General features: G+C 42.1%; 1 protein-coding gene across 1 annotated transcript in view; it reads right to left on the minus strand.

The window, feature by feature from the left end:
* Positions 1-25,674, minus strand: part of IBTK (inhibitor of Bruton tyrosine kinase) — a 1,971,965-nt gene that overhangs the window by 931,049 nt on the left and 1,015,242 nt on the right. Inside the window, exon 18 of the mRNA XM_069606314.1 lies at positions 3,067-3,184. Within this exon, the coding sequence (XP_069462415.1) occupies positions 3,067-3,184 (118 nt within the window). The remainder of the gene's footprint in view (positions 1-3,066; positions 3,185-25,674) is intronic.

Consider the following 25,674-nt stretch of genomic DNA (forward strand, 5'->3'; position numbering starts at 1 on the left):
ATTCAGTCCCGGTTTGTTCCTCCATAATTTCAACCTCCTGGTGTGGAGTAGAGTATGGAGTAGAGTAAGGCTGCACCTCGAAGGGTTCAGGTCTTTCGAACCGGGCCTTTTTACTTAGGGGGATAGGATCAGAGGAGCCTGAGGGTGTGGCCCCTTGAGGGTCATACGAAAGGAAATGTTCTGGGTTTTTTTCATAAAAATCAGCTAAGGAAGACATCCTTGACATGACCCTGTCTATGTCTTCACTGGACCATACTTTGGAACAGGGTATGACTTTAGTAGTGACTTTAGTAGGCAACTTAGGGGACTCAAGGGTACCCTTGCTGGATGTTGATGTCCCAGTAGATTTGTGTTTGTCTGTCTGCTTAGGGTGGAAGGATGGTCTTAGAGGAGTGGAAGGCTGTGCTTTCCGCTGTTTCCCCCCCTCCCCATGCGTGGAAAAATGTTTTCCCTGCCCCTTGGAGGCCCCAGAGACTTTCGACGGCTGTCGTCGAGGGTCTGGGGAGGTATCTGTGTGTTTCGAGCGTGGGGCCTCGCTGGTGATAACTGCGGCCTCGGTCTCCTGGAGCGCGGCCTGGGGGTGGAAGTCGTCTTCCGACGATCGAACTTCCGTTAATCTAGGGAGCGAGGCACTCTTGGCAAGAGTGGATGATTGCCTTGCGTCATGAGGCGATCTCGATCGAGAGCGCCCAGAGGACACCGAGTCGGACCGTTCTATCTGTGCCTCTTTCCGAGAAGTCGACGTCATCGAGGTTCGGTTGGACTTAGTGTGCTTAGTGTGTGTAGGGTGTGTAGCGCTTGCGTCGCCGGGGGTCTTCCCCATAGCCGCCCTGCCGGACAACCTTCCGAGGTCGGGGACCTGCGCTCGGCAGTCTTTCGACGCCGTAATGCCCTCGCCGTCCGAAAGTACGGCGTCGCTGCCATCGCTGAAGGCGCCCTCCGCTGCCATGGCCGCCTGCCTGGCGTGGTGGGCCCAACGCTTTGTCGAACGGTCCTTAAGTGTCTTAGGCTTAAACCTACTACACGCTCTGCAGTTCGCTTCGGGGTGGTCCCTCGGCAAGCAGAGATTGCACGTGGCGTGCCTATCGACCCAAGGGTATTTGCGGTTGCACTTGGGGCAGAATTGGAAAGGGGTACCCTCCATACGCACCTTGAGGCAGCGGGCTGGTAAGTGTAGGAAATATATAAGGTGTACCTAACGGTGTACCTATATACCAAGAGTGAAGAGTATGTACCACCCCCCACTCTCCCTACTTGCAGGGCCGAGGCCAGCGGCCTACTAGGCCCGGGCCGAGGCCAGCGGCCTTCCGAGGCCCAGATCCGTCGTGCAGCAGCCGACGGTCGATGTCTTCTCCAGCCGTCGTCGAGTGTCGAGGGTCGACGTTGGGGTGGGGAAGGATGTTAATAAATAATTTGAAACTTCAATAATAAGCATGGCTAAGGCCAGGGAACTCCGCAAGATGCTTCCGACCAGTATGGCGGAAAAAAACAATCCGAGGATGCTAGACGCGTGAGGGATCTTGGGTACAGTGGACGTCACACTAGGGATAGTATTACTGGCACGCCTGTGTCGACGCCCATTTTCGAGTTTCGAAAAACAAACTAATACTCCGCAGCTTCCACTAGATTTCGGCCTATGCACAGCATGTGATCTAAGCAGATTCCACAAGCCTCAGAAATATATATATATATATATATATATATATATATATATATATATATATATATATATATATATATTTCTCACATCTTATTTTCTTACACAGTCACAGAGAACATGGTATACCACCTCATATATTCGTATGTCAAGATAGACAGATGGAGAATGTTAACATCATAATTCATCAGTATTGTTAGTAACCTCTGTTCATGGAATATCAGGCATCTCAGTATTCCCCAAATCAATTCCAGACCATGTTTAGTTTGCACCCCACACATTTCATTTAGAGCTCCAGACCAAAGTGCATGTTAGAAAGGTATTGGGTAATATTATCCCCATAAATAATGTCGCCATACATATAGTCACCGGGAAACGACATAGTCACATTATTTATGTGGACAATATATGGGGTAAATGGGAGTGGGGGAAGCAGGAGTGTCCCTTACTCCATTTAAAAAAATGTGGGGATTGCAGGGGTGTCCCCCACAGGTTCCATATGATGTTGCCGTAAAAATACGGCACCCTTCTTGTATGGCAACACTTTTGCGATGCCATTATCTCATGGAACTTTTAGAAATGTCTCTATATGGCCATTTCCAGTCTACACCCAAATACTCTCAGGTGCAACAAAGCACACTGTCCTAGTTAATTGATTTAACAACACTAGAGCCTCATTTTTGGAGCCTCCATGAATATAAGGCTTCCTGGGAGCCGGAAAAGCCCACAGTTGGTCCTGAAGCAACAAAAAGTGAGTCAGACAAGGAAACAGTTGCGACTTCCACCAAGGGTTAAGCTCCCGTCAGTCCAGTAGCCCTACTAATCGGGGGTGAATGCGGGAAAGCCAAGAAACCATCTTGCACAGCCAACAAAACCAGTGCCTGAAACAGCATCTACAGCTTCTCATGGCTATCCCATCCATCTCACGACTTCAGCGCCAGCCAGCACCTTCCAACCTCAAAACATTGTTATGGAGTATGCTTGACTCCATAATTCCAGGATTTGCTTCATTGCGTCACTCTCAACTGAAAGGGTTTTGCCATCCCACTGATTGTTTATCAGTTCCACCACCAGATTTTTTCCACAGCACTATAAACTGCCACAAAACGGTTAACTTTGTACAGGTTTGGTGCAGTAACACATTGTATAAAGATGCTCCAAGGACAGCTGAAGGCAGTGGAAAGGGGAAGGACATCTGCCATCAGAGAGATAGTGTGAAGGTAAATGGAGCAGTAGTTGTGATGAAGAAATTTAGATAGAATAGTACGAGTACTACTATCTCACGTTGAACATTACTGTCACCGATAATAAAAGTAAGCACTAGAGAGAACAGGTACTGTGTACCTGTTAACAAAACATCAATAATAATATTTAAGAAAAGAGCTTCATGGACCGAAACCAATCTTTACCTTGCTTCGAGTAACGCGCCCATGTTTAATCCAATAAACTGCAAACAGGCCAGCTTCAACTGCTCTGCATTATACATCGCCGAAAATTCCAAGATCTCTGCAGCATTCTTTAGGGTTACTGTTAAGGCAGACATAAAGCAATGATTTAAAGACAAAGATGAATAGAATTTTTGAAAGAAATGGAATAAATCATCAAAATACGTATGTTTTAAATAATATCTATTTCTCATATAGTGCTACACACCCATGGGTCGCAGAGCACTGAAATGAGAGATAACGTTATTATTCCACAGATCGTACTCAATTTATTGACTTTGGAAGGATGAAAGGCTGAGTTGACCTTTCCATGATTCGGTCATGCCACAGTAGGCTGCACACAGTTACAGGGGCAAGTGTTCAACTCGCTGTGCTATCTGACCACCATGTCAAAAAGCTTGGTCAAAAGCCCACAGTACTGTGGACTGAAGAATGGTCTATTCAGTTTACTTCTTGTGGATATTTGCATTCCTCTGCAAAACAATCTATAAAATATTTCGAGCAGGCAAGCTCTGACTCAGTAACCTTTCATCATGCTCTTCTGGTAGCAGGTAATGCCACGTATTTCATATGACGATGCAGCAAAGCCAATGAGTGATAACACTGTAGGCTATATATAGCAATGCCACAGTCGTGTCCTCAGTTACTTAGACAACACCACCAACAGAGGAACCAGAAGCATTCTGAGGAAACGGACAGTGATAGTCAAAGAAATCCACAGAGGAAAATATGCATCCATCAGAATTATTACTGGAGGGAACTATATTTTTCTTTTAACAGATACTATTTTCCTCTGCTGATACGTGGGTTATCTATTGGATATTTTGCATGTGGTTTCTTGCTTAACCAGACTACCTTGAGCATGAGCAAGGTACACCTCTAGGAGTCTTATTTCACCTTTGTGGTTGTACTGTAGGTAAGTGGATCGAGGTGTTTCTAGGTGCATATTAGGCTCCAAACATTAAATAGTGATGTCCCCCAGATTAATGGAGATTTCCTTAATGCCCTCACCATATACCAGCTAAAAGATCCTGAAAGATCTAGAATATTCACATGATTAAATATTGGGTAATAGTAAGAGAAGAGTGATGTTACAATAACTTAAGTTCTGGTATGAAAAGGTAGTGATGGGGCTTTCAGAGTTACTTTTGAGCATTAATACATGTTCCAGTTATTTGAGGAACAAAGTGGAGAACATAAGAATTATTAAACCCCTTGCTAACAGCATGCTTAACTTTCTCTAAGGAATGCCAAGGATATGACAGTTCATGTCTGTATCCCAGTATTTAATTCAGTCTTTCAGAGGGACGTTTATCTAGCACTGAAGACGTTCAAGAGTTCAACATAAAAAATGGGAGATGCTATGATAAAGAAGGTTGAGGAAAGCATACAAGATGAAAAATGACAACTTTGAAAACTGCCTTTCTAATGAATACAAACCTCCTCCCACAGACTTTCAATATATGTGGAAATTCGGACATGCTTTTCTCACATTGTAAAGCCAGATCTTGAGTTGCTGCTGTTCAAAGGCCCGTATTGATTCAGTATGTCAATGACCTTTCATTGGTGTCCCCCTCATGGAAGCCTGCAAACCAGATTCTCTTGATTTACTGACAGTTCTTGCCTTGAAAGGATATAAAGCCTAATAAAGAGTCAGTTATCTTGGCTATACTTCTGTTGGAGAGAGGTACCGGTCTAAATATCAAATTAAAGTGATTTTGGTAGTACCAAAAGTCCAAACCCAAAAGTAACTGAAAGTATTTCTTGGAATATTTAGCTACTGGGGTTAGTGAATAATGCACTATGCTTCAAATATAAAACAGCTACAGAACTCGCTGTTCATAAAACTCCTGGACCCCATCCATGGTCTTCTAAAGCAGAGGAGGCATTAACTACAATCAAGCAGCAATTGTCAAAGGCTTTGGCCTTAGGTATACCAAATTATCAGAAATCCTTCACTCTGTATTGTGATCTATACTGTGATGAACATGAAGGTTTTTACTCTGGTAGTGATGTCGGAAATGCATGTGACAAGCCCCACCCTATTGCCTGTTACTGTGCTGCATTATACCATTTGGCTGCAGGTTTACCATGTTGTTTAAACGCAGTGATGGCAACTGCACTGTTAGTAAAAAAGAGCAGATACCATAGCAGTGCCTCAAGCTCTCTTCACTTTACTCTGAGAAGTGAAGTCCCAGCATATATCAAACTCACGTTTAACTAAATATGGGAAACTGCTGATCACTGCTGCTAATGTGACTGTCACTCGCTGTTTTATTTTGAATCCTGCATCTTTATTCCAGACACCTTCAGATGCGGAGGTGCATGATTGTTTTTTGGCAATTGAAAATTCCTATACTCAATTTGAAGGATGTACCAATGCAGCACTCTGCGATTATTTGGCTTGTTGATGGGTCTTAATAATGTAATCTGGCATGTAATTCTTTGGGTTATGTGGTTTGTACGCAATATGAAGTTCTGGAAGCTTATAAATTACAAAATGGTAATTCTGCTCATGTTGCTCAATTAATTACACTTGCCTGTGCAGGCATATTGGCTAGGGATCAATCTGCCACGATTTTATATGGATACCCACTGCGTCCATGGTGGTGTTAATGAGTTTGGCATACCGTGGAAGCTGTGTGGATACCAGACATCTGGAGGCAACCTCATAGTTGAGGCAACCCCATACTTGACAGCGTTTTCTTTTTCTGCCCTGTTTGTAGCTCTGTTGTTACCCTCTGCACTGGCAAAGGGGACATGTAAGGCAAATGATAGGTCTTGTTCAGTTGTGGCAACTGGCAATTCTCGAACTCTCAATTCAGTGCAAACTGCAGCGATAAAAACAAACCTGTGGCTCCCAGCAATCTCATTATCTGTATTTCAGTGGAACAATCACCAACTGTAACTCTTTTTAGGGTCACTTACTGGAGGACTGACCACCAGAGCAAGAAAAGTAATACTGCTTCAGTAAAGAACTTTAAGTTGTATCCCGATACCTGGTGGTGCTCTTCAGATGGCCATCTGATAGTGGCCAGACTATTTCTCCCTTAGCTTGGCAGACTGGCCCATTCCTGTAAATGTGCCATGAATGCTGTAGTTAACTGGGATTGAGTTCAACTGTTTCTTCTAGAGCTGCCCAGAAGAATTGCAGTAACTATCCGGTTTGTCTTGTCCATAACATGTGACAAGTTTTTTTTTTTATCGACTGTAATTTACAATGTTTTTTTAATAAACTTTATTGATTTTAATAATACAAATCGATTATAAATACAAGAAAAGTAATGCAGAATACAAACTTTAAAGGCAAATCACAAAAATATTACACATCAGTCAAATCTTCAGAAATATTATATACAATAATTATCTAGCTCCCTCAACACAGACGATAGGACAAGACAGAAGACTACAAAAAAAACTCACCAACAACATTGTCAATCCTATTAAAACAACCTATTCATCATGACCATCATTATGCACTCCACTACCATATAATATGTTAATGTTAAAGGATATTTGTACCACACACTGTCACCACCGGAGTGGTCCCCTGGCGCTCTGGCGGCTCTGAAAAGGGAGAGAGGGGGGGTGAGTTAGTGGGAATAAGCTGGAAAAGTGCAAAAGAGCAGTGATGTGCTGATGGCAGCCTCAGCCCGGTGGGTCCGTTGGCTGGGCTTGGGGTGTTATAGGGTCGATAGTCGTCGTGTACTGTTGTGCAAGTCTATGTGTGGTTTGTTTTGTTGTTGCAGTGTAGTGAAGTTTGTGCCAATTGCTGCGTTTGAGGTTTGTGGTTGTGTTTGGTTAGAGTTTCAGAGGTGTATGCAAAGGGATGAAATTGTTAGTGGATTGGTTGGTTGGCATTGCTGTCCTGGCACATGCTAACATTCACATTTCTATCTTGAACCGACGCAGACTATGTTAAGAATTCCATCTAAAGTGAATTCCATCTAATATCACTAAAAGACTTCCATAAGGACCAATAGTCTTTTCTCCTGTTTTCGAAACATAACCAATTCAAATTCAGATAACACAATCGCATCATTAATCCAGTCTTCTACTATTGTTTTTTTCCTGGACTTCCACTCCTTCAAGATCTGTTTTATTGCTATCACTAAAATCTTATCTATCCAAACTCCATATAAGCGGGCTGTCAAGCAGCGCTCACTCTTCGCTAGCAACAACACTTGAAACGGATTCCTTGGAAATGAGACTGACAAAGTAACCTATCCAATACTAACCTATCCAATACCTCACGCCAAAAAGTCAATACTCTAGGGCAATTCCACAACATATGAACCAACGTCCCCCTCCCGTTTCCACATCCTCAACAAATATCTTCAGTTATCAAACCCAAAGCAGACATTCGTACCGGTGTCCAGTATAGCCTCCCCAAAACCTTCTGATGTATAAGCCGCAAATTAAGATCCATCTTGCTACTGTACCCAACCCTCCACACAAGTCCAGGCATCATCAGTAATTACACAACCTAAATCAAATTCCCATTTCTCCTTCAATTTGTTCCAAGACTCCATCACCAAATCATCCTCACGCATAAGTTTTAAATATGTAGATACGTTACGTATCGACAAGCTGAGCATGTTCCAACCCGCCGGCTCTTTCTCCAACGGTATAGACAACATATTGAATATGTGAGTCAACAGACTTTCTAATTCCCTATATCTATTCCTCTCACTTCCACTTAAATGAAACACTTCTTGAAGCTCCTTAAAAGTCAACAAACGCCCATCCCGTAGTAAATCACCCAATGACAAAACACCTTTTGAGATCCAACTTGCCAGTACAGAAACCTATTTCCCATTTGCAAAGCAGGATTATACGAAACTGATGACTTAAGATTCATAAAAACATTTCCATTAAAATTAAGTATCCACCATGACAGGCTTTAGTCCCCTTAATAGTCTGCAATTTAGTAGACCCTCTAGGCAATCTCCCCATCGAAAAAACATTCCCTAAACTGAATGGTAACAAAGCTTCCCTTTCTATAGTTAACCAAATATGTTATCCCTCCAACTCCTTATTAGCATATAGGGCCGTCTTCTTCAAAATAAAACCTCTATAATATTTTCCCAAATCCGAATATCCAAACCCCCCTTCTTTTCTATCTCGTAGAAAAATGTACTTTGGAATCTTAGGAGCTTTCCTCTCACCCCAAAGAAAGTCCTGAAAACCCCGATCAAGGTCCTTAACCTCTTAAGTGCCATTGAGGTTCCCCCCCAGTGCCAATGGATTTTTTTTTAAATCGCGGTATTCACCGCCCAAACCCGCCAACATTTCCCCCCTCATTAACCCCTTAAGTGCCACCGACGAGCCGGCTCGTCGGTGGCAACCTGGAGCGGTTTTTACCGACGAGCCGGCTCGTCGCTGGCATTTAAAGGGTTAATCAATTTTTTTGAAAAAAGTAGAGGAATCGACTGCATGACATATAAAATCTTTGGTAGAAGTGAAATTTAATTGTATTCATTTTTGTCCAAACCCCTAAATCTAATCTCGACCACCTCCTAATATCTCTCCTAAGGGTATCCAACAACTTGGTAACATTAAACTGAACAATTTTCTGCATATCTTTGATCAGAAAAATCCTCAAATATTTCACATATACTTCAGACCATCTACAGTTCCACCCTACAAAATCCCCTCTCCTAACTGCAGTTGAAAGTGGGAACACCTCAGTTTTATCCCAGTTGATTTTGTAACCTGGGTATCTGCCCACGTTTTCAAGCACCTCCTTAAGAACCATGCTACTCTTCTCAGGATTCAAGAGTACCACTACCATATCATCCGCATAAGTACTTTCACTTCCTTTGTCCCAAACTTCAGAGCAAATATTCTCTGTTCACTCCATATCAATGCCACCAAGGGTTCCAATGCAATGTTAAACAAGAAAGGCGATAAAGGACACCCCTGTCGAGTTTTACTGCTGAGTTGAAAAGGTTCAGACATATTATTAACCCAAACACGCCCCAATGCCGAATTCTGAAGACAACGAATCACTCCTCTGTACCTATCCCCGAATCCCATTTTTTCCATAGTAAAATCTAGAAAGCCCCAATTCACTCTGTCAAATGCTTTTTCAGCATCCATAAACACCAAAGCAGCATTGACACGTTTATTACTATGAAGGCTTATTATGTCTATCAATGTCCGTACATTATCATAACCAGATCTACCCTTCATGAATCCCACTTGAGACTCATGAATAATATTTCCCAATGCAACCACTCAATCTATTTGCCAGTACTTTTGTAACAAGCTTGACATCCACATTTAATAAAGAAATTGGCCTATAGTTCTTACATTACTGGCTATCCCTTCCCTCTTTCGGTATTACAGTAATCAAGGCCTCTGCCATTGATCGACACAGATCTTCCCCTTCTAAAAAAGAATTAAACATGTCACACAAAATCGGTGCCAGAAAATTATCAAGTTTTCTATAGAACTCAATGGGTAATCCATCTAAACTTGGAGATTTCCCTAATTGTAATTGACCAATGGCCAGCAGGACCTCATCAACTTCAATTTCTGTGTCTAACATATTGGAATCACTTGATGCCAACACATTAATAGGTATATTTTCAAATAGAACTTCTAAATCCCGTCTGGTCATTAATTCCTCTTCTGTATACATATTTTTTGTAATAACTTCTAAAACTGGAACAAATGTCAGTATTCTTCCACACCAATTGCTCATTCTCATTCCCGAATTCCCTGAACAAATGCCCCACCCTGTATACCTCTCAGTCTATTCGCTAACAATCTACCACTATCACCAGTTTCCCAATATTTCAATCGTGTAAAGAAAAGACCCTGCTCCGCCATCAAATTATTTGCTTTTGCCAACTTTACCTGAGTTTGTTCCAGTACAGCTCCGTCCTTTACTCCCCCACACTGGATATATTGCTGTTGTAACTCTGACAACTCTAATTCCAATACATTGATTTCATGCATGGATTTCTTCTGAAGACGAGAAGTCCATTTAATTAGAGAACCTCTAATAGTCGCCTTAAAGCTATCCCATATAACTCCTTTCCCAGCAGAACCCTCATTAATTTAAAAATAAATTGGTCATTTGCGACAACAGATCAATCGCCACTTCCTTCTCTTCCAATATTCCGGCGTGCAATCTCCACTTTCTAAAAGGCGAGGTTATTGCATCCATCTGCAAACAAATATCTACTGGTGCATGATAAAAAATATCCCTCTCCCTAATGTGAAAACCTAGAGTTTTATCCAATATTAGTGATCAAAATATAATCCAACCTACAGAAAGAATCACGCACTGGGGAGAAGAATGTAAATTCCTTGTCAGGATGCAATTCTCTCCAAACGTCGACCAGCTCAAATTTTTCAAGAAAGAAATTGAACTCCCTACAATTACTTACATTAGTAGATCTGCACAAGCTGATTCTAGCTATCTTGTAATCGCGAATACAATTAAAATCACCTCCTAAGATAACCATCTCACCATGCATCTCATTTAAAAGATTTGAAATATCATCAAAGAATCCCTTACCAGATGTACATAGACCATAAACACAACCTAGGGTGATAATTTTTTCCTCATAAATTATGTTAGCAAAAATCATGCGGCCGTCCCCATCCATCACTACTTTTTCAATTTAATATTGCAAACCCTTCCTAAACAAAATACTCACTCCTCTAGAATTAGCGGAATAACAATTTGACAGGTCCTTATTATATTTAGAAGTATTCAGACATTGTCTAGTTTCATCTATCAAATTTGTTTCCTGTAAAAAAAAAAATATCAGCCTTGGATCTCCACAATCTCGATCATAACGTTCCTCCTTTTCCTAGGGCATTTCACACCTCTCACGTTCCACGTTACTACTATCAGATCGTTTACCCCCATCTCGACCTACTCAATAAAAGTAAGATATCCTGCCGTTCCATATTATGAGTGAAATGGTGTTCACCACTCAAATCCATATATACAAGAACCAGGAATCTTCAAACTCATGCGATTTCAAAAGATAGAAAACCAAGTAAGGTGTCAACATATGCAAACAGCTTAAAGACAAATACACAACCAACACATCCACAAGACAAAACAATGAAACACAAACCAAAAATAAATTAACAGAATCCTGGAAAACCCCTCTAGGTAACACTAAATTCAAACCTCCTCAAACAACAGTATTCCAACCCCATCCCCTCAAGTTTGTACCTGCCTCCATATAATATACTTGTTAAATATCATAGTCTCTTTATCATTGCGAACTAAAAAAACATTAACTAGAACACTGCGTATAAAATATCCCACAACTAAATTTATAGAACTATTTGCAATTTCACAAGGCTAACAATTCCATAGCCCATAACATTCTTACAAACACAACCCTTGTTCCTATTCTATATAACCCTTAAAAAAGAATGAATCAATGCAATGTATGGTCATCAACAATTGAAGCTTAATCTGTCCCTTCCTCCAATAAGCTATAGACAACATTAACGATGATCCCACAATACAACTGAACTCTATTTTTCCTCCTTAGGCCGAAAGTGTAAATTCCCTGATGGACAATCGCCATAGAAATCCACAATTCAACTAGCATGCCAGATACTTTTCACATGTAGCACATATATTTTTAACAAGCCTACTACATCATCAAGCGTGTCTCGTTTAGGGAATAACACATCCACACCTCTTCCTTACCATGAATGTATTGTTGATTTCAGGAAGAAGCATGTGCATCTACACACGTATCCATTTGTTGATCAGACAACAACCAACCAAAATGATAGGTTCAGTAATGTTGCAACATCGCACTGATTAATCACACACATAATACTCTAACAATTCATCAAATATAAATAAAATAACCCTGCCTGACAAAAGCTCAATACAGATCAAATGGACACTGCAAAGCATATTGTATCCAATATAAACATTGCCACATACTTTCCTGAAAGTCAAATATGGAAGCAAAACTCATTCAGCAAATGACTATAAAAGGAGAAAGCACAGACAATGTTGAACAGGTTGTTAGCAAAAACCACAAGAGACAAGTTTTGAAGACCTTGCGTTCTGTATCAAACAGCACTGGAAGGTCCTTTCTTGAATGTGCAAGTAGACTTCATGAGGCTGTCTAAGTGTCTTAATTTTGAGCTCTATCTTTTGTGGTTGATACATTTTATGGATGAGTATAAGCCTACCAATGTCGACAGGCTGACTGTTCAGTTGTAAAAAGAAATCTCCTCACAAACGTCATGCCTCAATTTGGTCTTCGTTTATTTACAGACAATAAGTGAGGTATGCATTTCACTGGATAGGTGGTTGGAGATCACTTCAAGGCTTTTTTTTATTTATTTAAAAATGCATTTGGTTTACATCTTAAACCTTACATTTATGAATCAATTTGTTTAGTCCTCGTTTAAAATCTTTAATTCCTACTCCTGTCTGCTGCTGCCGTTCTCTGAGGTAATGGTTTCCCAGAAATGAATGACCGTAGCAACCATCTTTCTGTTTCCCATAAGGATTTGACTCCATTGTTCCCGTTTCCATTTCGACGGGTGCACTTTGGTATTTGCCGCTATATAACAGTCTTTTTTGATTGAGTGCCTCACATTCCATTATTACATGGTATAGAGTTTCTGTTTTCCCCACAATTATGCAAAATCTGCAGTCACTGTTCGCATTTTTGTTTCGAGTCCATTTTCCCAAAACTTCTCTTGTAGGGAGTAGGTTTAATCTCAATCTTAAGAACTTATCTCGAATTCTTCGATCTGTTTATAAGTTGAGATAGTGGGGTAGATGGTTAAGTGCTTGTGACTCTCCGTTGCGCTTTAAGTTCAGTTTATATCGGTCTTTCTTTTCTTGCATCGCTATCCAATCGAGTCGACTCAGCTTCTTTTTTGCGTTTTGTGGCATTCACGTCAGTGTCTCCAATGTAATTCCCTTCTCGTTACATATTCTCATTGACGCTTCCTTCTATTTGTTTAGTGCTATATCGTTTACCTGGAAATCTGAAGTTCTTAAAATTTCCAAGGCCGGCATCTTCTCTTCGCTATTCAATTTTCTGAATAGATCCAATGTTTTCCATTCTATTATTGATTCAAGCGACTGAAGGCCCAGCTCGTAGCGTATGCAAGACACCGGCATATTTTGAGGTAGGCCTAGTACTTTCCGCCAGTAAATCGCCTCCAGCTTTGTCCATATTGATCTATCCAGTTTGATCATTGCTTCTGCCCCATACGCAAGAATCGCTGTCACCTTTTGTTTATAAAAGGTTACCACAGGCCTTAGCGAGGATTTCCCAAATTTTTTATGGATCACCAAACCTTGTCGTGCTAGTGCTTTGGTTTTGGACTTCAAATGTTATGCCCATGGAATTTCAGTGATTGATTGATTGATCCATATTCCTAAATATTTGTACGTAACAACCTGTATCAATTTTTCCTGTTGTAAAGAATATGAAAAAACTTTTTTCCCCTTTTTGCTTTCTATATGTCAGGGCCATAATTTGTGTCTTCTTGATGTTTATTGTAAGTTCATTTTTTCCATATATTCTTGCATTTTGTTAAGTGCCATTTGTAGTCCACACAGCGTTTTTGCCAGCAGAATAAAATTGTCTGCATAGATCAAGCATGGTAACGCTGTCGCGCTTAATTTCGGAGGGTTGATTTTTGGTGCATTTATGAACTCTTCGAAATCCGACATGAAGAGGCTAAACAGAGCTGCAGCCAACGGACATCCTTGCTTTAGACCATGCCAGGTATTGATTTGGTTAGTTATAATGCCATCTGCTATCATTCTCACTTGTATTTTAGTGTTAGTATACAAGAGTTTTAACGGCTCCAGTATGTCACAAGGACATCTCCATTGCTAGAGTTTGGTCCAAAGCAAGTCTCGGTTGATTTTATCGTAGGCAAGACTTAAGTCGACATATGCTACGATTATGTCCGTTTTAGTTCTTTCGGCTTCATACTTCATCAAGTTTAGTATTGTCAGGTTTGCATTCGTGCCAACAGTGCGTACAAATCCTGTCTGTCGGACTGCGAGATGGTTGGTTTGTTTTGCAAAAATATTTAGTCTTGCAAGTAAAAGGTTAGCGAAGATTTTCCCCAGGGGATCCAAGAGTGCCAATGGTCGATAATTCATTGGATCCTTGGATGATCCTTGTTTGTATGAGTGTTGCTAGTCTCCATGAGTCCGGGATTCTTTTAGTGCGATTGATCAGCTCTATGATTTTTCCACAAAATTGTGCCCAACTTTCAGGGTTCTGTTTTAATGTTGCATTTGACATGCCATCAGGACCGGGGACTCTTGATGCGTTTAGTTTTTTTATTGTATTGGTCAGTTCTTCCGTGTCATAGCTCACACTCCATGTCTTTTCCGTGAGGTGCAGGGTTTTATTCCCAACTGTTGGTCTTTCTTTATAGAGTTCTGTAAAATGCTTTACCCAAGCTTCTTCCGAGACGTCCACTATCATCGCATCCTCTGTGTTTTTAGTCTGTTTCAATAGTTCCCATAGATGTCTTGTATTACTGTTTTTAAGAGTCTTCATCATGTTTTCGGCATCTTCTTGGTCTTGCATCATTTTTGCATTTTTAAGCCAATGTTTAAATTTTTGTTTTGCTTGGCCGATCATTCTTTTTTTTGGTTCGAGGGGATTCCTTTTTGGCTTTCTTTATAACAGATTTCTTTTCGTGTTTCTTTTCCGCAATTGCTTTATTATATGTGTATTTTGATTCAGGCTGTAAATATTTGTTCTGTCTCTGCTTTAGTTGGAATTGGTTGAATCACCATCCATAATTGATTTTGCAGGAATCTTCTTTCTTTGAATTCTTTAGGATATCTGTGATATCTGTTAATTTACTTTGTGGTATCCTCTGACGATTCATTCTGTTTGACAAGGTCAATGTGGGAATATTTATTTTAGAGCATTTGCTGGTATTAATTTCCCACGAGCGCTTCAGTATGTAGTGGTCGCTATGCGCGCTAAACACATTTGTGGCCTTGGTTTTAGTTTCTGAGATTCCTTTACTGGTGTAAATGTAGCCAATAATTGACTTAGTTTTCCCACGTGACCATGTAGGTGTCGGTGTATTCGTTGATATGTTTAGTGCATCCCATTGTTCGAAGTTTCTGTTACGTGCCTTTATTGTCCATCTTCAGGCTCTATGTTCGAGCAGAGATTCTTCTATTATTTCTCCTTTGCCATCAAATAGATGTAAATTGAGATCACCACATATAACAAATTCTACATCTTGGTGTTTGAGCGATATTGTCGATCTTAGTCAATATAGAATCTATTACTGTTTCTTCATTGAATTTCCTCGGGTTCCAGTAAACATTTGTGATATTTAGGTACTATACACTTGTTGACGTGGTAGGGTTCGGTTGTTGCTTCATTATTTGTGTCTTCAATAAAGTATTTTGTGCCCAATTTCCTATATTTTGATAATCAATTCTAATGCCGATTCTTGTCTGATTAGGGTAAGGAGACCTGCCAACAGTCTGCCTGCTTTGTTGGTTGTTGCAGGATTGGTGTATGTGAGAAATCCTTCGCATACTGATGGTTCAGTTAACCATGTCTCCTGTAGACATATCACATTTGCTGTGCTCAACTCCGGTTGTTCAATTTGAAAAAGATGCATATGGCCTCTTGTATTCCACGCGCAAAGTGTAAATAATGATTTGGTACTTTCCGTTCCTTGTTATTGCATCGTTTTTTTGGACTTCTCTTGCCTGTTTTCTTCTGGATTAATTTCTCGCCAAAAAGGGGATGCTTCGTAATTCCATCCTGATGGTATTTTGTCTGTATGCTGGCGGGGATTCATTCTTTTTTGATAATCCTTGTACCATCTTTCCTCTTCTTTTTCTTTCCATTCTTCATTTTCATTACTCATGGTGCTAGAGTCGCTGCTAATGTCCGAGTACATACTGTTGTTGTTCTGCCAGTTCGCATTGGAGTTTTCTTCATAGCTACTATCTTGGCTAACTTCTGACTTTGCTATGAATCCAAGACATTCAAATTCTTTGGCACATGTTGTTATTAAACTTTGCAGTTCCCATGAATAGCAATGTATCCAAATTTTGTCGAGTCTTAGTTCATCTATGAACTCGATTAACTTGAGGTCTTTTGACTTCACCATTTTCAATTTTTGAATTACCTTGAAAAGGTATAGAATATTAGCTCTATTCATCACAATTTTGGCCTCTTTCTCTGATTTTCCTTCCAACTTCAATCTGATTACTTTTTTATAGTGAGGATCTATAAATCGTGGTTGTTTAAGGTGCAGACTTTCTGAGTTGGAATCTTGGTTCTTGCTCCAGTCGGTGCGTTCATTACTTGAGGTGCTGGTTTCTTCTGCCTGATCTGATCTCTCTAGCCTTGACGAACTCCGAGTATCGTTTCTAGAGTTCAGTTCTTCGTCCAAAATCTCTTCGCAAGAGAGCTCTATGGATATGTGCGATCCTGTGATTGTTTCCTCATAGCAGTCGATTACAATCATTGAGGAGGTATTTGTTTGTGATTCCAGTATCGCCGTTCCCGATATTTCTTCGTTTTTGGCCCTCTCTGATTCGTGTGTCGAATATGTGGATAGATTCATCAAGGATTCGATGTTTCCCTGGTCAGCTGTTGTGGAGCTATGGGACTGGGTGCTTCTACTATTGTACATATTGTACCTTCCTTTCTATGCTTCGGATCGGTTCTTCCGTTTCTTCAATTCTAGTGTAACGCTCACCTGATTCTCGCAGAGGCGCCGGTCTTGACTGGGCGACTACCGTATCTTCAAAGGTGATGTGTAGCACCCGGTTGGCTCTTTGGGCTGGACCTCTGTGCACTGTATGCCTGACGTGTAGAGTAAGATGTCTGCAGATAGAAAATATGGGGTTAATGAACTGGGGTTATTGGGGTGTCCCTATCTCTTTCCTCTTCTCCTCTCCTGTAGACCCCCAAAGGTTAACGCTCTCACCTTAGGTAAGTGAATGCCAAGCTCTCCATCTGCCTCGGGCAGGGTGCTGTAGCCAGTTTCTTCACTGGATAGGTAGCACAGGCCTCTTGACTTCAGAGGACTGCTGTCCGTCGTTTACTGCACGAACGGTAAGTTTCGAGTCATTCAAATGTCTTTTTAAAGTCTTTAGTAATGATGTCTCTTGTTTTGCAGGGTTCCGGCGATGGCGGATGACGGGCTGAAGTGAGTTGTAGATGGAGCCCGTGTGATGAATAGAAGCGCCTGGAAGCACGTGAGTAAGCGCTTGTTGCCTGTTTCACGATGCGCTCTAACTGTCTTTTTATTTTGCAGGTACGAGTTCGGAGCGGCTGCAGGGTGCCGGAATACCCACTGGATTAGATGTGGAAAGGAGTAATGGCACGTGAGTATTAAAGTTCCCCAATGTCTTTAAACGCACCTTGTTTTGTCTTTCAGATGCGGATGCAGCGCCGAAGGCCTCCGGAGCGTGCGAAGAGTTGGTAAGCTTTTGTCTTTCTGATGCCGGAATGCAGTATGAAGACCTCCGGAGCGCACGAAGAGTAGGTAAGCCTTTGCCTTTCAGATGCCGGAATGCTAACCTGTTCTTTCTTGTCTTTATAGGGGTTGCTGAAGACTGGATTCAGGATGGTAAGCCTTTTTCCTTAGGCCCAGGACTGGATGCAGAAGACACGATGAGCGTCCTGCTGCAGAGGGTGCAGAATAACGCAAAGCAAGATTCATCCACCGGGTGTGGTTTAAATAGCCTCCTGTAGTGCTTAGGTGTCTCCTTCCACAGCCACGCCTAAGTAAGAAAAGAGTTCCTGGTAAGAAAAGAGTTCCTGCCTTCCAGAAGAGTTCCAGTGTTCTAAATCTAGGGAGTGGCTCCAGCCCCACCCAACAGGAAAAGTAGTTCCAAACAGAAGAGGATCAGAGGCTCAACTGGCAGGCAAGTAAGCAGCATGGTCTGCTGCAGGTAAGTCCACCCAAGCATTATGAGCCCGGCGCTTCCAGCGCTGGGACTGGGCATATTTATGAGCCTGGTGCCACTGGCGCCAGGACTGGGTCCAAAAGGTCCCAATTGGGACTGGTTGGCACTCGGAACCTGGGTTATGGATCTGCTTCCAAGGGAGTTGGGAAAACCCTGACCTTTTGGAAGCAGAGATCATGACATCTAGTTCCCCTTTCCTTGGTTTCAGGGTTTGCTGTTCTCCTTACCTTTGGTTCTAGGTGCTTGGATTCATCAGTGATTTCTTTGGCGCTCTGTGATACATTTCTAAGGAAAGCTCTTGAACCTCTGTTGTTTTTTGGTGAGTTTTTTTCTCTGCAACCGTTTTCACTTTGTTTGAATTATTCTGAGGGAGTTGTTCGAATATGCTATAGTTCTCGTTCCTTTGGCTGATTTACTGTGATGATCGGTATTTGATGCACTGTGCTTCGGAATCAGGTTAGCCAGTGTTTTACTTATTTTGTGCTGTTAATCTTCTTGTGTCAGATCTATCAATAGGATGTCCTCATCTATATTCGTGCTATCAGGATGATTCTTCCCATTCTTGATTTGTGGACGGGACAAACTAGTCTTAGAAGAGAGCGTCTTTATTACTCCATCTGAGTGTTCATTCGTCTTTTGTATTTTTTCCTGTGTGCAATTCTTCAATAGTGAGGTCTTTGTGAATGAAATTAAGGCTTCTGTTAGCATTGCTTTGTCCACCATTCTGTCTTGCCTTGCTATATCGGCCAGGCGTTGCCAAACGTAGCTGTTTTCCGCTTCTATGCGAAGACATTCTTGTATCTTATATATGAGTTGTTGAAGGGTCTTCCGTTTGGTAAATATGGAACTAAGTATTGTAGTATGTTCTTTGGTTGCTTCATTATTTGCCTCTTGTAATTTTATGTAGGGTATCATTGTTTGAGTTACAGCTATCAGCATATTTTGGAGGTCAAGCATTGAAGTGGCGACCGATTCTTGTTGTTTTCCTGGATTTGGCGCACCGTAACAAACTGGTTCTTCTGTCTTTCCTTTATTTCTGCTTCTGTATTCGGTATTAGTGTCCTGTTTTCCATTACATTGCTTGAATCTAAATAGCTTAGAGTGTTACTCCCCTTTTTTGTTTCCGTCGCTATTCCTGGTAAGGTAGCCTGTCGTTTATTTATTCTGCTTGTTGTAATTCCGTGAGCGCTTCAATTTCAATTAAATCAAGCGAGAGACGTTCTAGTCGTCGTTGGCTGATTGGAGCGGTTTCTTTAGCAAATCGTTCTGATTTGGTTGCTCTTTGGTAATATAGTCGCCATTGTTCCTTTGCTTTGATGGCTCTCTCTTTCTGTGAGAGTGACATATTGTCAGATTTGCTAAGGTCGCTTAATTGTGGTATTTCCTTTATGATGTCATTTGAATCAACATATAATTCAGGCTCTCTGTTTTGCAGATGTTCAAGCTTTTGATCTTGGTCATATCCTCGTTGCAGCTGTGGATTGTTTTTTTCTCCAGCATTTATTTCATTATTTCCTGGCCCCTTGTTGCAAAGCTGGGCTAAAATATTTTTAGATTCATCCAGTTTCTTTGTCATTTCGCCTGACTTCTCTACATCTAGTATGTGCAACACTGAGTCAGGGTTTTTTTCCTTAATATTGGCATTTGCCTTAATATCAGGTTCTGTCTCTAAGAATCGAGCAGCCAGGGACTTCAGTCTGACACAATCTATGTTCCTCCTCCGTCACCCTGCTGCTGCTACCAGTGTACTGTGGCAGTTTCTCCAACATTTCTTTAGTTCTTAATCTTGTGTTACGTCCTGATAATTGTTTTGTTGTTGTCGTTTTTGTATGCTCTTCAACTCTCGTCATATTTTGTGATATTCGATTTGGGGGCGGAGCTTAGTCTTGCTCCGTTATTCACCGTTTTGCTTCCCCACTCTCTCCCTCACAACCATTGGCGCGTCGCGGAAACTGCACTCTCCCGCCCCTCCTCTCACACGGGCACCCTCGTACCTCATATGCCCGCGAGTGCAAGCTAACTTTGCCCGCGAGCACGATAACCGTGTGTTTCAGGGGGTTGTTTCAGGTACTTTCAGTTACTTTCTGAGGGTGTCGTGTGGGGGTCAAAGGACTAGGTCCCGCAGTCCCCCCACGCTAGTCTCTCTCAGTGATCAGAGTGGGCGGAGCAGTTTCTATTCAGTGTTCTCCGCCACAAGCACACTCGCACTTTTCCAAACTTTGGATGTTGGATTGTTGAATTATTTTGGGGTGTTTCCCTATATCATTCAATGTATTTCACTGAACTTCTCAATCTACCGCGTGGGGGTCAAAGGCAAAAGTCCCGCAGTCCCCCCACGCCAAACACTCCCAATATTCCTCCCAATACTCCTCCCAAGCCACTTCAAGGCTTTAAACATCTCCCAACTTGCAACAGTAATATCACAAATAGACTATCAAAATGGTGTAAAGGCACTGCCCTGAGATGGTCCAAGGCACTAGGACTAGTTTTGCTGCATATTAAAAATAATCTGAACCAGAAGCATGTGTTATCACTTCATGAGATCTTGACTGGGCTTCCTAAGTGCATGGTCACAGCCCCTCTAACAGCATTCAGCTTGACTATGTGTTTGGAAGATGATATTTGGAACTGTGCTAAGTCCCTAGTGAAGGTTTTTAGATATCTATTAACAGGTCAAGGAAGGACAGTGGAACCTGCTGAAGGATCCGGTCACTCTTTTGAACCTGGTGATTGGGTTTACCTACAAGCACTTCAGAGAAGGTCTGTGCGGCAACTTCGGTGGCAGGGGCTATTCCAGATTCTTCTCAACTTACACTGCAGCCAAATGTGTGGGGTATCCAACGTGGTTTCATACCTCCAATTTCCGGAAAGATCAGCCTCCATCTGAAGCCTCAGAGTCAACTCTGCCATCACTGGAGACCCCTGCTTCATAACGTTCTGCAGACATTGCGTCATCCGCATTTGAATCTACTGTTGTATCTGACTGTACTGCATTCAGTGTCATGTTTTTGATGTCTGTTCAAAGTGATGATGCAGCTTCAGCTCAGGCTTCACAGGCAACTTAGGTCAGTAGTGCAGAACCATCAGTGAGTGATGACTCGGAAGCCGAAGAGGAGCAGCAACAATCTACATCTGCTCTCCAAAATTCAGATTACATATTTCTGTGCAAATACCATTTCTGTCCATGCAGAGGAAAAAGCAGTGATTAAGTGGTTTGTTGAACGATTAAAAAAAAGTATTTGTTGGCCACATCACATGATTAAATAACCCACAGTATAGGCACCATTACAGATGCATAACTGGCAAAGTTGAAGGGAATTTATTTGTTCAAGAATCTTCTGACTTCAGTTCTACAATTGAATGACTGGGTTATTCTTGTTTATTATCATCTTGATATTAGTACGAATGTATGACCAATTCTGACAATGCACAACACTGCTAATTTTCCTGCTTATCCATTAGCACATCCAGATGACAATCCCAGTTTTTGGTTTGCATTGCTGTTTTTTGTTTCTAGGTGTGTATGCTGCATGCCAACTTCTGCAAAGCGTGTGACGTTTGAATCGTACCCACTATGCTAGATTCAAGAACAGATCTGACTGTAGTAAATGATTAACTGGTTCATCAAGATAAATGTCAATTTTTTTCTGATGCTGATACTTGTCATAACTGCTAGAGCATTTAACACTACTTGTCATAAATCACAGGGCGCTCATCCTCATCCTTAAATAAAAACACAAGAATACTCTTCTATTTGCCACTTCGCAATATGTTTGCATCCATAATGTGTTTTGACTGCTGGATCTGTGCCCCTATCCTGCATGATAGACTCTGGCTTCCGTATGGAATACGTTCCTTTAATTCGGGAGCCATTTGGAGCAATTTGTTCCAGATCCAATGGCCCCCTAAGCCTTGTTTTGGTCATTATTCACACATGAGTTTTGCAAATGTTCCTCCTGGTCTGCTTCAGAAGAAACCTGCTGTAATTCAGATGTTCTAGTGTCAAAGGGCTTATCTGCTACACAAATCATGGTTCCCCATTCACGGGAATTAGTAAATGCAGATATTTCCTATTGTGAAAAACCAAAGGATTTTCCCAACCTACTTCCCGGGAATCTTCTACACAGGTGGCCAGGAGAGGGCCATCACTTTTTGATCCCTGACCCTGGGGCAGACAAACAAGGGAGGATAACCTGGGTAGAGGGTCCTCAGGGATTGGGGAGGGAATACCCATGGATTAGACATGGCATTCCCACCTTCCTTGACAGTGACCTCCCCAACACCCCTTCAGACCTTCATGGGATATAGTAAGACACATAACCTTCATTTCTACAAGTATCACTCAAGTACTGTGACAAAAAGAGGAAGTCAAGAGAAGAACATACTTCCTATGTGAAACACCACTATGGTACTGGAACCAGGAGGATGCAGATAGAGGCACACAAACATCCTCATTGGACATGTCCAATTAACAAAGCCAGGCATGGTCAGGCAATTGACAGCAAACAACACCACCTGCAGCCTGTCAAGTACTCAGGAGAGTATAAAAAGAACACACGCATTCAGCAGAACGAGCGAGTTGTGAGGAGAGCTAAGAGCCCATGGTTGCTCAGGACCAGCTGGGAGAAATCGAGACACTGACGGTCTGTGTGAGGAGATAACCTGGAAAAGCAGTGCCAGAGGTCTGCATCCCCTGCGAGGAGCGGTCCAAAGAAGGGAGCCAGGAGGCGTGCAGATCCCTTGTTATATTGGTAAAACAAACTGTTTGTTATCCTGGGCAGGGAAAGAAACCCAGGAGTGTCTGAGGGGCAAGTGGTGAGACCCTGGCCTCAGACAACAAGAACTTTGACCCCAGAACGAAGAGAACACAACCAGTGAGCCAATCGCAGTGAAAGCCTGATGTGTGTTAAGCAAGAGAGTAAGACAACGTTGCTGCTCGATCGCGTAAGGGTAAAGACGCGTCGGGTGGAATTGATGAAAGGAATTACAAGGATTCAAAGTGACAGAGTTGTCGCATGCATAATTACACATTCTCGAAGGACTCTGTATGCATGAAGGAAGCGTCTTGGTTCAGAATAAAAGAGACCCATAAAAGCCAAGAGAAATTACAAGGAAAGGGTACTGTACACATTTTGCCAAGTGAATCCTGAAAGACTTGTGGAACCTTATAACCCTGAGTGCCTTTAACTTGGGGAAGGGAGCTGCAGAAAGGCTCCATTGTCACATTAACTTTTCTTTGAACACTACTGAACACTATTGAGTTGGCCAAATCCCATACACCCTGTTATTTTGAAGAAGCATAGATTTTGACACAGACAGTATTTTGTTTTGAACTGACAGACTTGGACTCCCTTTTCTTTCAGTTAGGGAACATTCCCACCTTAGAGTTAGGGCAAGTTAGGCGTTCTACCATAAAGGTTTTCAAAATCTACTTTATCGGTCTTTGTCATCTCTTGATGCGCTGCCTGTCTCACACTATCAACAAGTACTAGAGTTATTATAAACAATGATTCCTTCCCCTTTGATTAATTTTCTTTCTTTCTTTACTAAATCAAGTTATGCCACCTACCACGGGACCAACTTTATATGTGCTGCCTGCCATTAGACAATTCCAAAGCTACAATCACAGAAGCAGCTTTAAAAAAAATGATAAGGAAGTGTATGTCATGATTGTATTAGGTGGAACATCTGTGCTGGTTATCTCTGGAAGACCAGGGAGTGACCTTGGGAGGTCAGGCTTGCCTGTTTCACCATGAAAGGCCATTGTACTAACTGGAATGAGTGAAAGTCTCCTTTGTTAAGTCCTAGAATCTTCCAGTTGTTGCATTGAAGTCAATGTACTGAAATCATCTAAAGGTTGCTGATAAAGGCACGGTGTAACATTGTTGGGATTGATTAGGGCTTCTGTAATGCCTGTTCCTGTGTTCACACCTCAATGGTGCTATTACTGAACTAACCTTACACATGATTCAATTCCTGCATTTGATTTCTGTGACAATCCACTCCATGACAAACAGCGATAGCTTGCCTCACACTGGGGAGTAATAGAAAACAAGTTTATTGCAGTTTGGCCTGGGATGCAGAAACATTATCCCATGGTGCACCTCGTCCTTTACCTGGGCATAGGAAACACCTTTGTTGCTGCTTTCAGGGTGGTGTTTGCCATCTACCCCTGGGAACAAAACCGGGACAAAAAACATCCTGGCAAATAAGTAGGGGACTGCTGAATCACCAGTCTGAGGGGTTTAGCTCTGGCCTTGGATGGTTTGCATATGTCAAATGACTTCTTGGAAACAAAATGTATGACCCTCTTAGAAAAGCATATCCACGTGTTGTGCCTGCCCATCATGTGGAAATCCAGATGTTTACATCCAGGTGTGCCACCTGAAAACAGCCCCAGAACCCACTGAGTGGGTCACATAGTCCACAGTGTCCAACCCAGTCTTCAATACCTATTCAGCAGCATCCTTGCTATTATTCACCAAATCAGTATCCCAACCTTTACCTCATGAGATACATTGTGCAGATTGTTCAACGCCTTCTTCACAACATTCCATAAGGTGTGTGTGAGTACTGTCACAAGGTTGACAGGGATAAGAAATCTGACAGGCCAAATTTCCGAAAACACTCTTTAAGGCATTTAGCACAGGATAACAAAACGACAATATTGGGAAATACAAGGATAGACAACTCAAGACTTAGTGTACCAACATGGAATGCACTGTCCCTACTTTAGGATGAAAGGAGCTTCTCGTCTTCACTTGTTTCATGTGACAAGGCCCTCTTGGCCAACTTAGGTTGGGTATTTGGGCTGCTTTTTCAGATACTGAGACTTCCAGTTTCACGCACCCTTGTCGAACTCTTCATTAGTCTATAGCTTGTGGGCTTCCCGCACCCTTTTCTCTCAGTCTCTTGTGCTTTAGGAAGTCCCAGTCTCTTGGGGTTAATGGCTTCTCACACCTACATTTCTTTTGACTAGTATTTCGGATAGAATGCCCTGGTTCGGTTGGGAAGTAAGTACCTTGGTCACATCTAGGAGATGGGGAATTGTCTTCAGATTCTGTGACATCAGTGATCATTTTCTTAGGAGTATTTAGTAATTGTAGAGCCTAACGTAGCATTCGTTATTTCATTGGCTCAAAGAAAGTCTCCCTTTTTCCTAAAGCCTGGGAGTCTCAGCACCTAGATGTCTCCCTATACTAGTCCCAGTGTTCCTTGGCACTGCACCATGCTCCACCTTACTTTCTTCCCTCACCTTGGGTTAAACCCCTTAAAGTCATGGGGCCTCATTACGAGTGTGGCGGTCTGAAAACAAAGGGTGCCAGTAAGCATACAGACACCCTTGTTGCCAGACCTTGACACTGTAGTGGGTATCCCCGCCACCGGCAGGTCTGAGCCTACCGGGCCCCGGTAGGCAGAGTTGGCATGGAAGCACCAGCACCGTTAGCAATGGTGCCGGTGCTTCCTAGTAACCATTCCCATGGGGACTTACCGAATCCCCCGCCCAACTTCCTGCTCCACCGGGACTTGTAATGTCCCGGTGGCACCGGGAAGTCAGGCAGTGGATTCCGTTTTTCGAGGTCTGCGGCAACCCACCGATAGCACCAGCAGGTTACTGCCAACCTCAT

Source organism: Ambystoma mexicanum, chromosome 4p (assembly GCF_040938575.1).
Source record: "Ambystoma mexicanum isolate Mex_15411 chromosome 4p, UKY_AmexF1_1, whole genome shotgun sequence".
NCBI lineage: Eukaryota > Metazoa > Chordata > Amphibia > Caudata > Ambystomatidae > Ambystoma > Ambystoma mexicanum.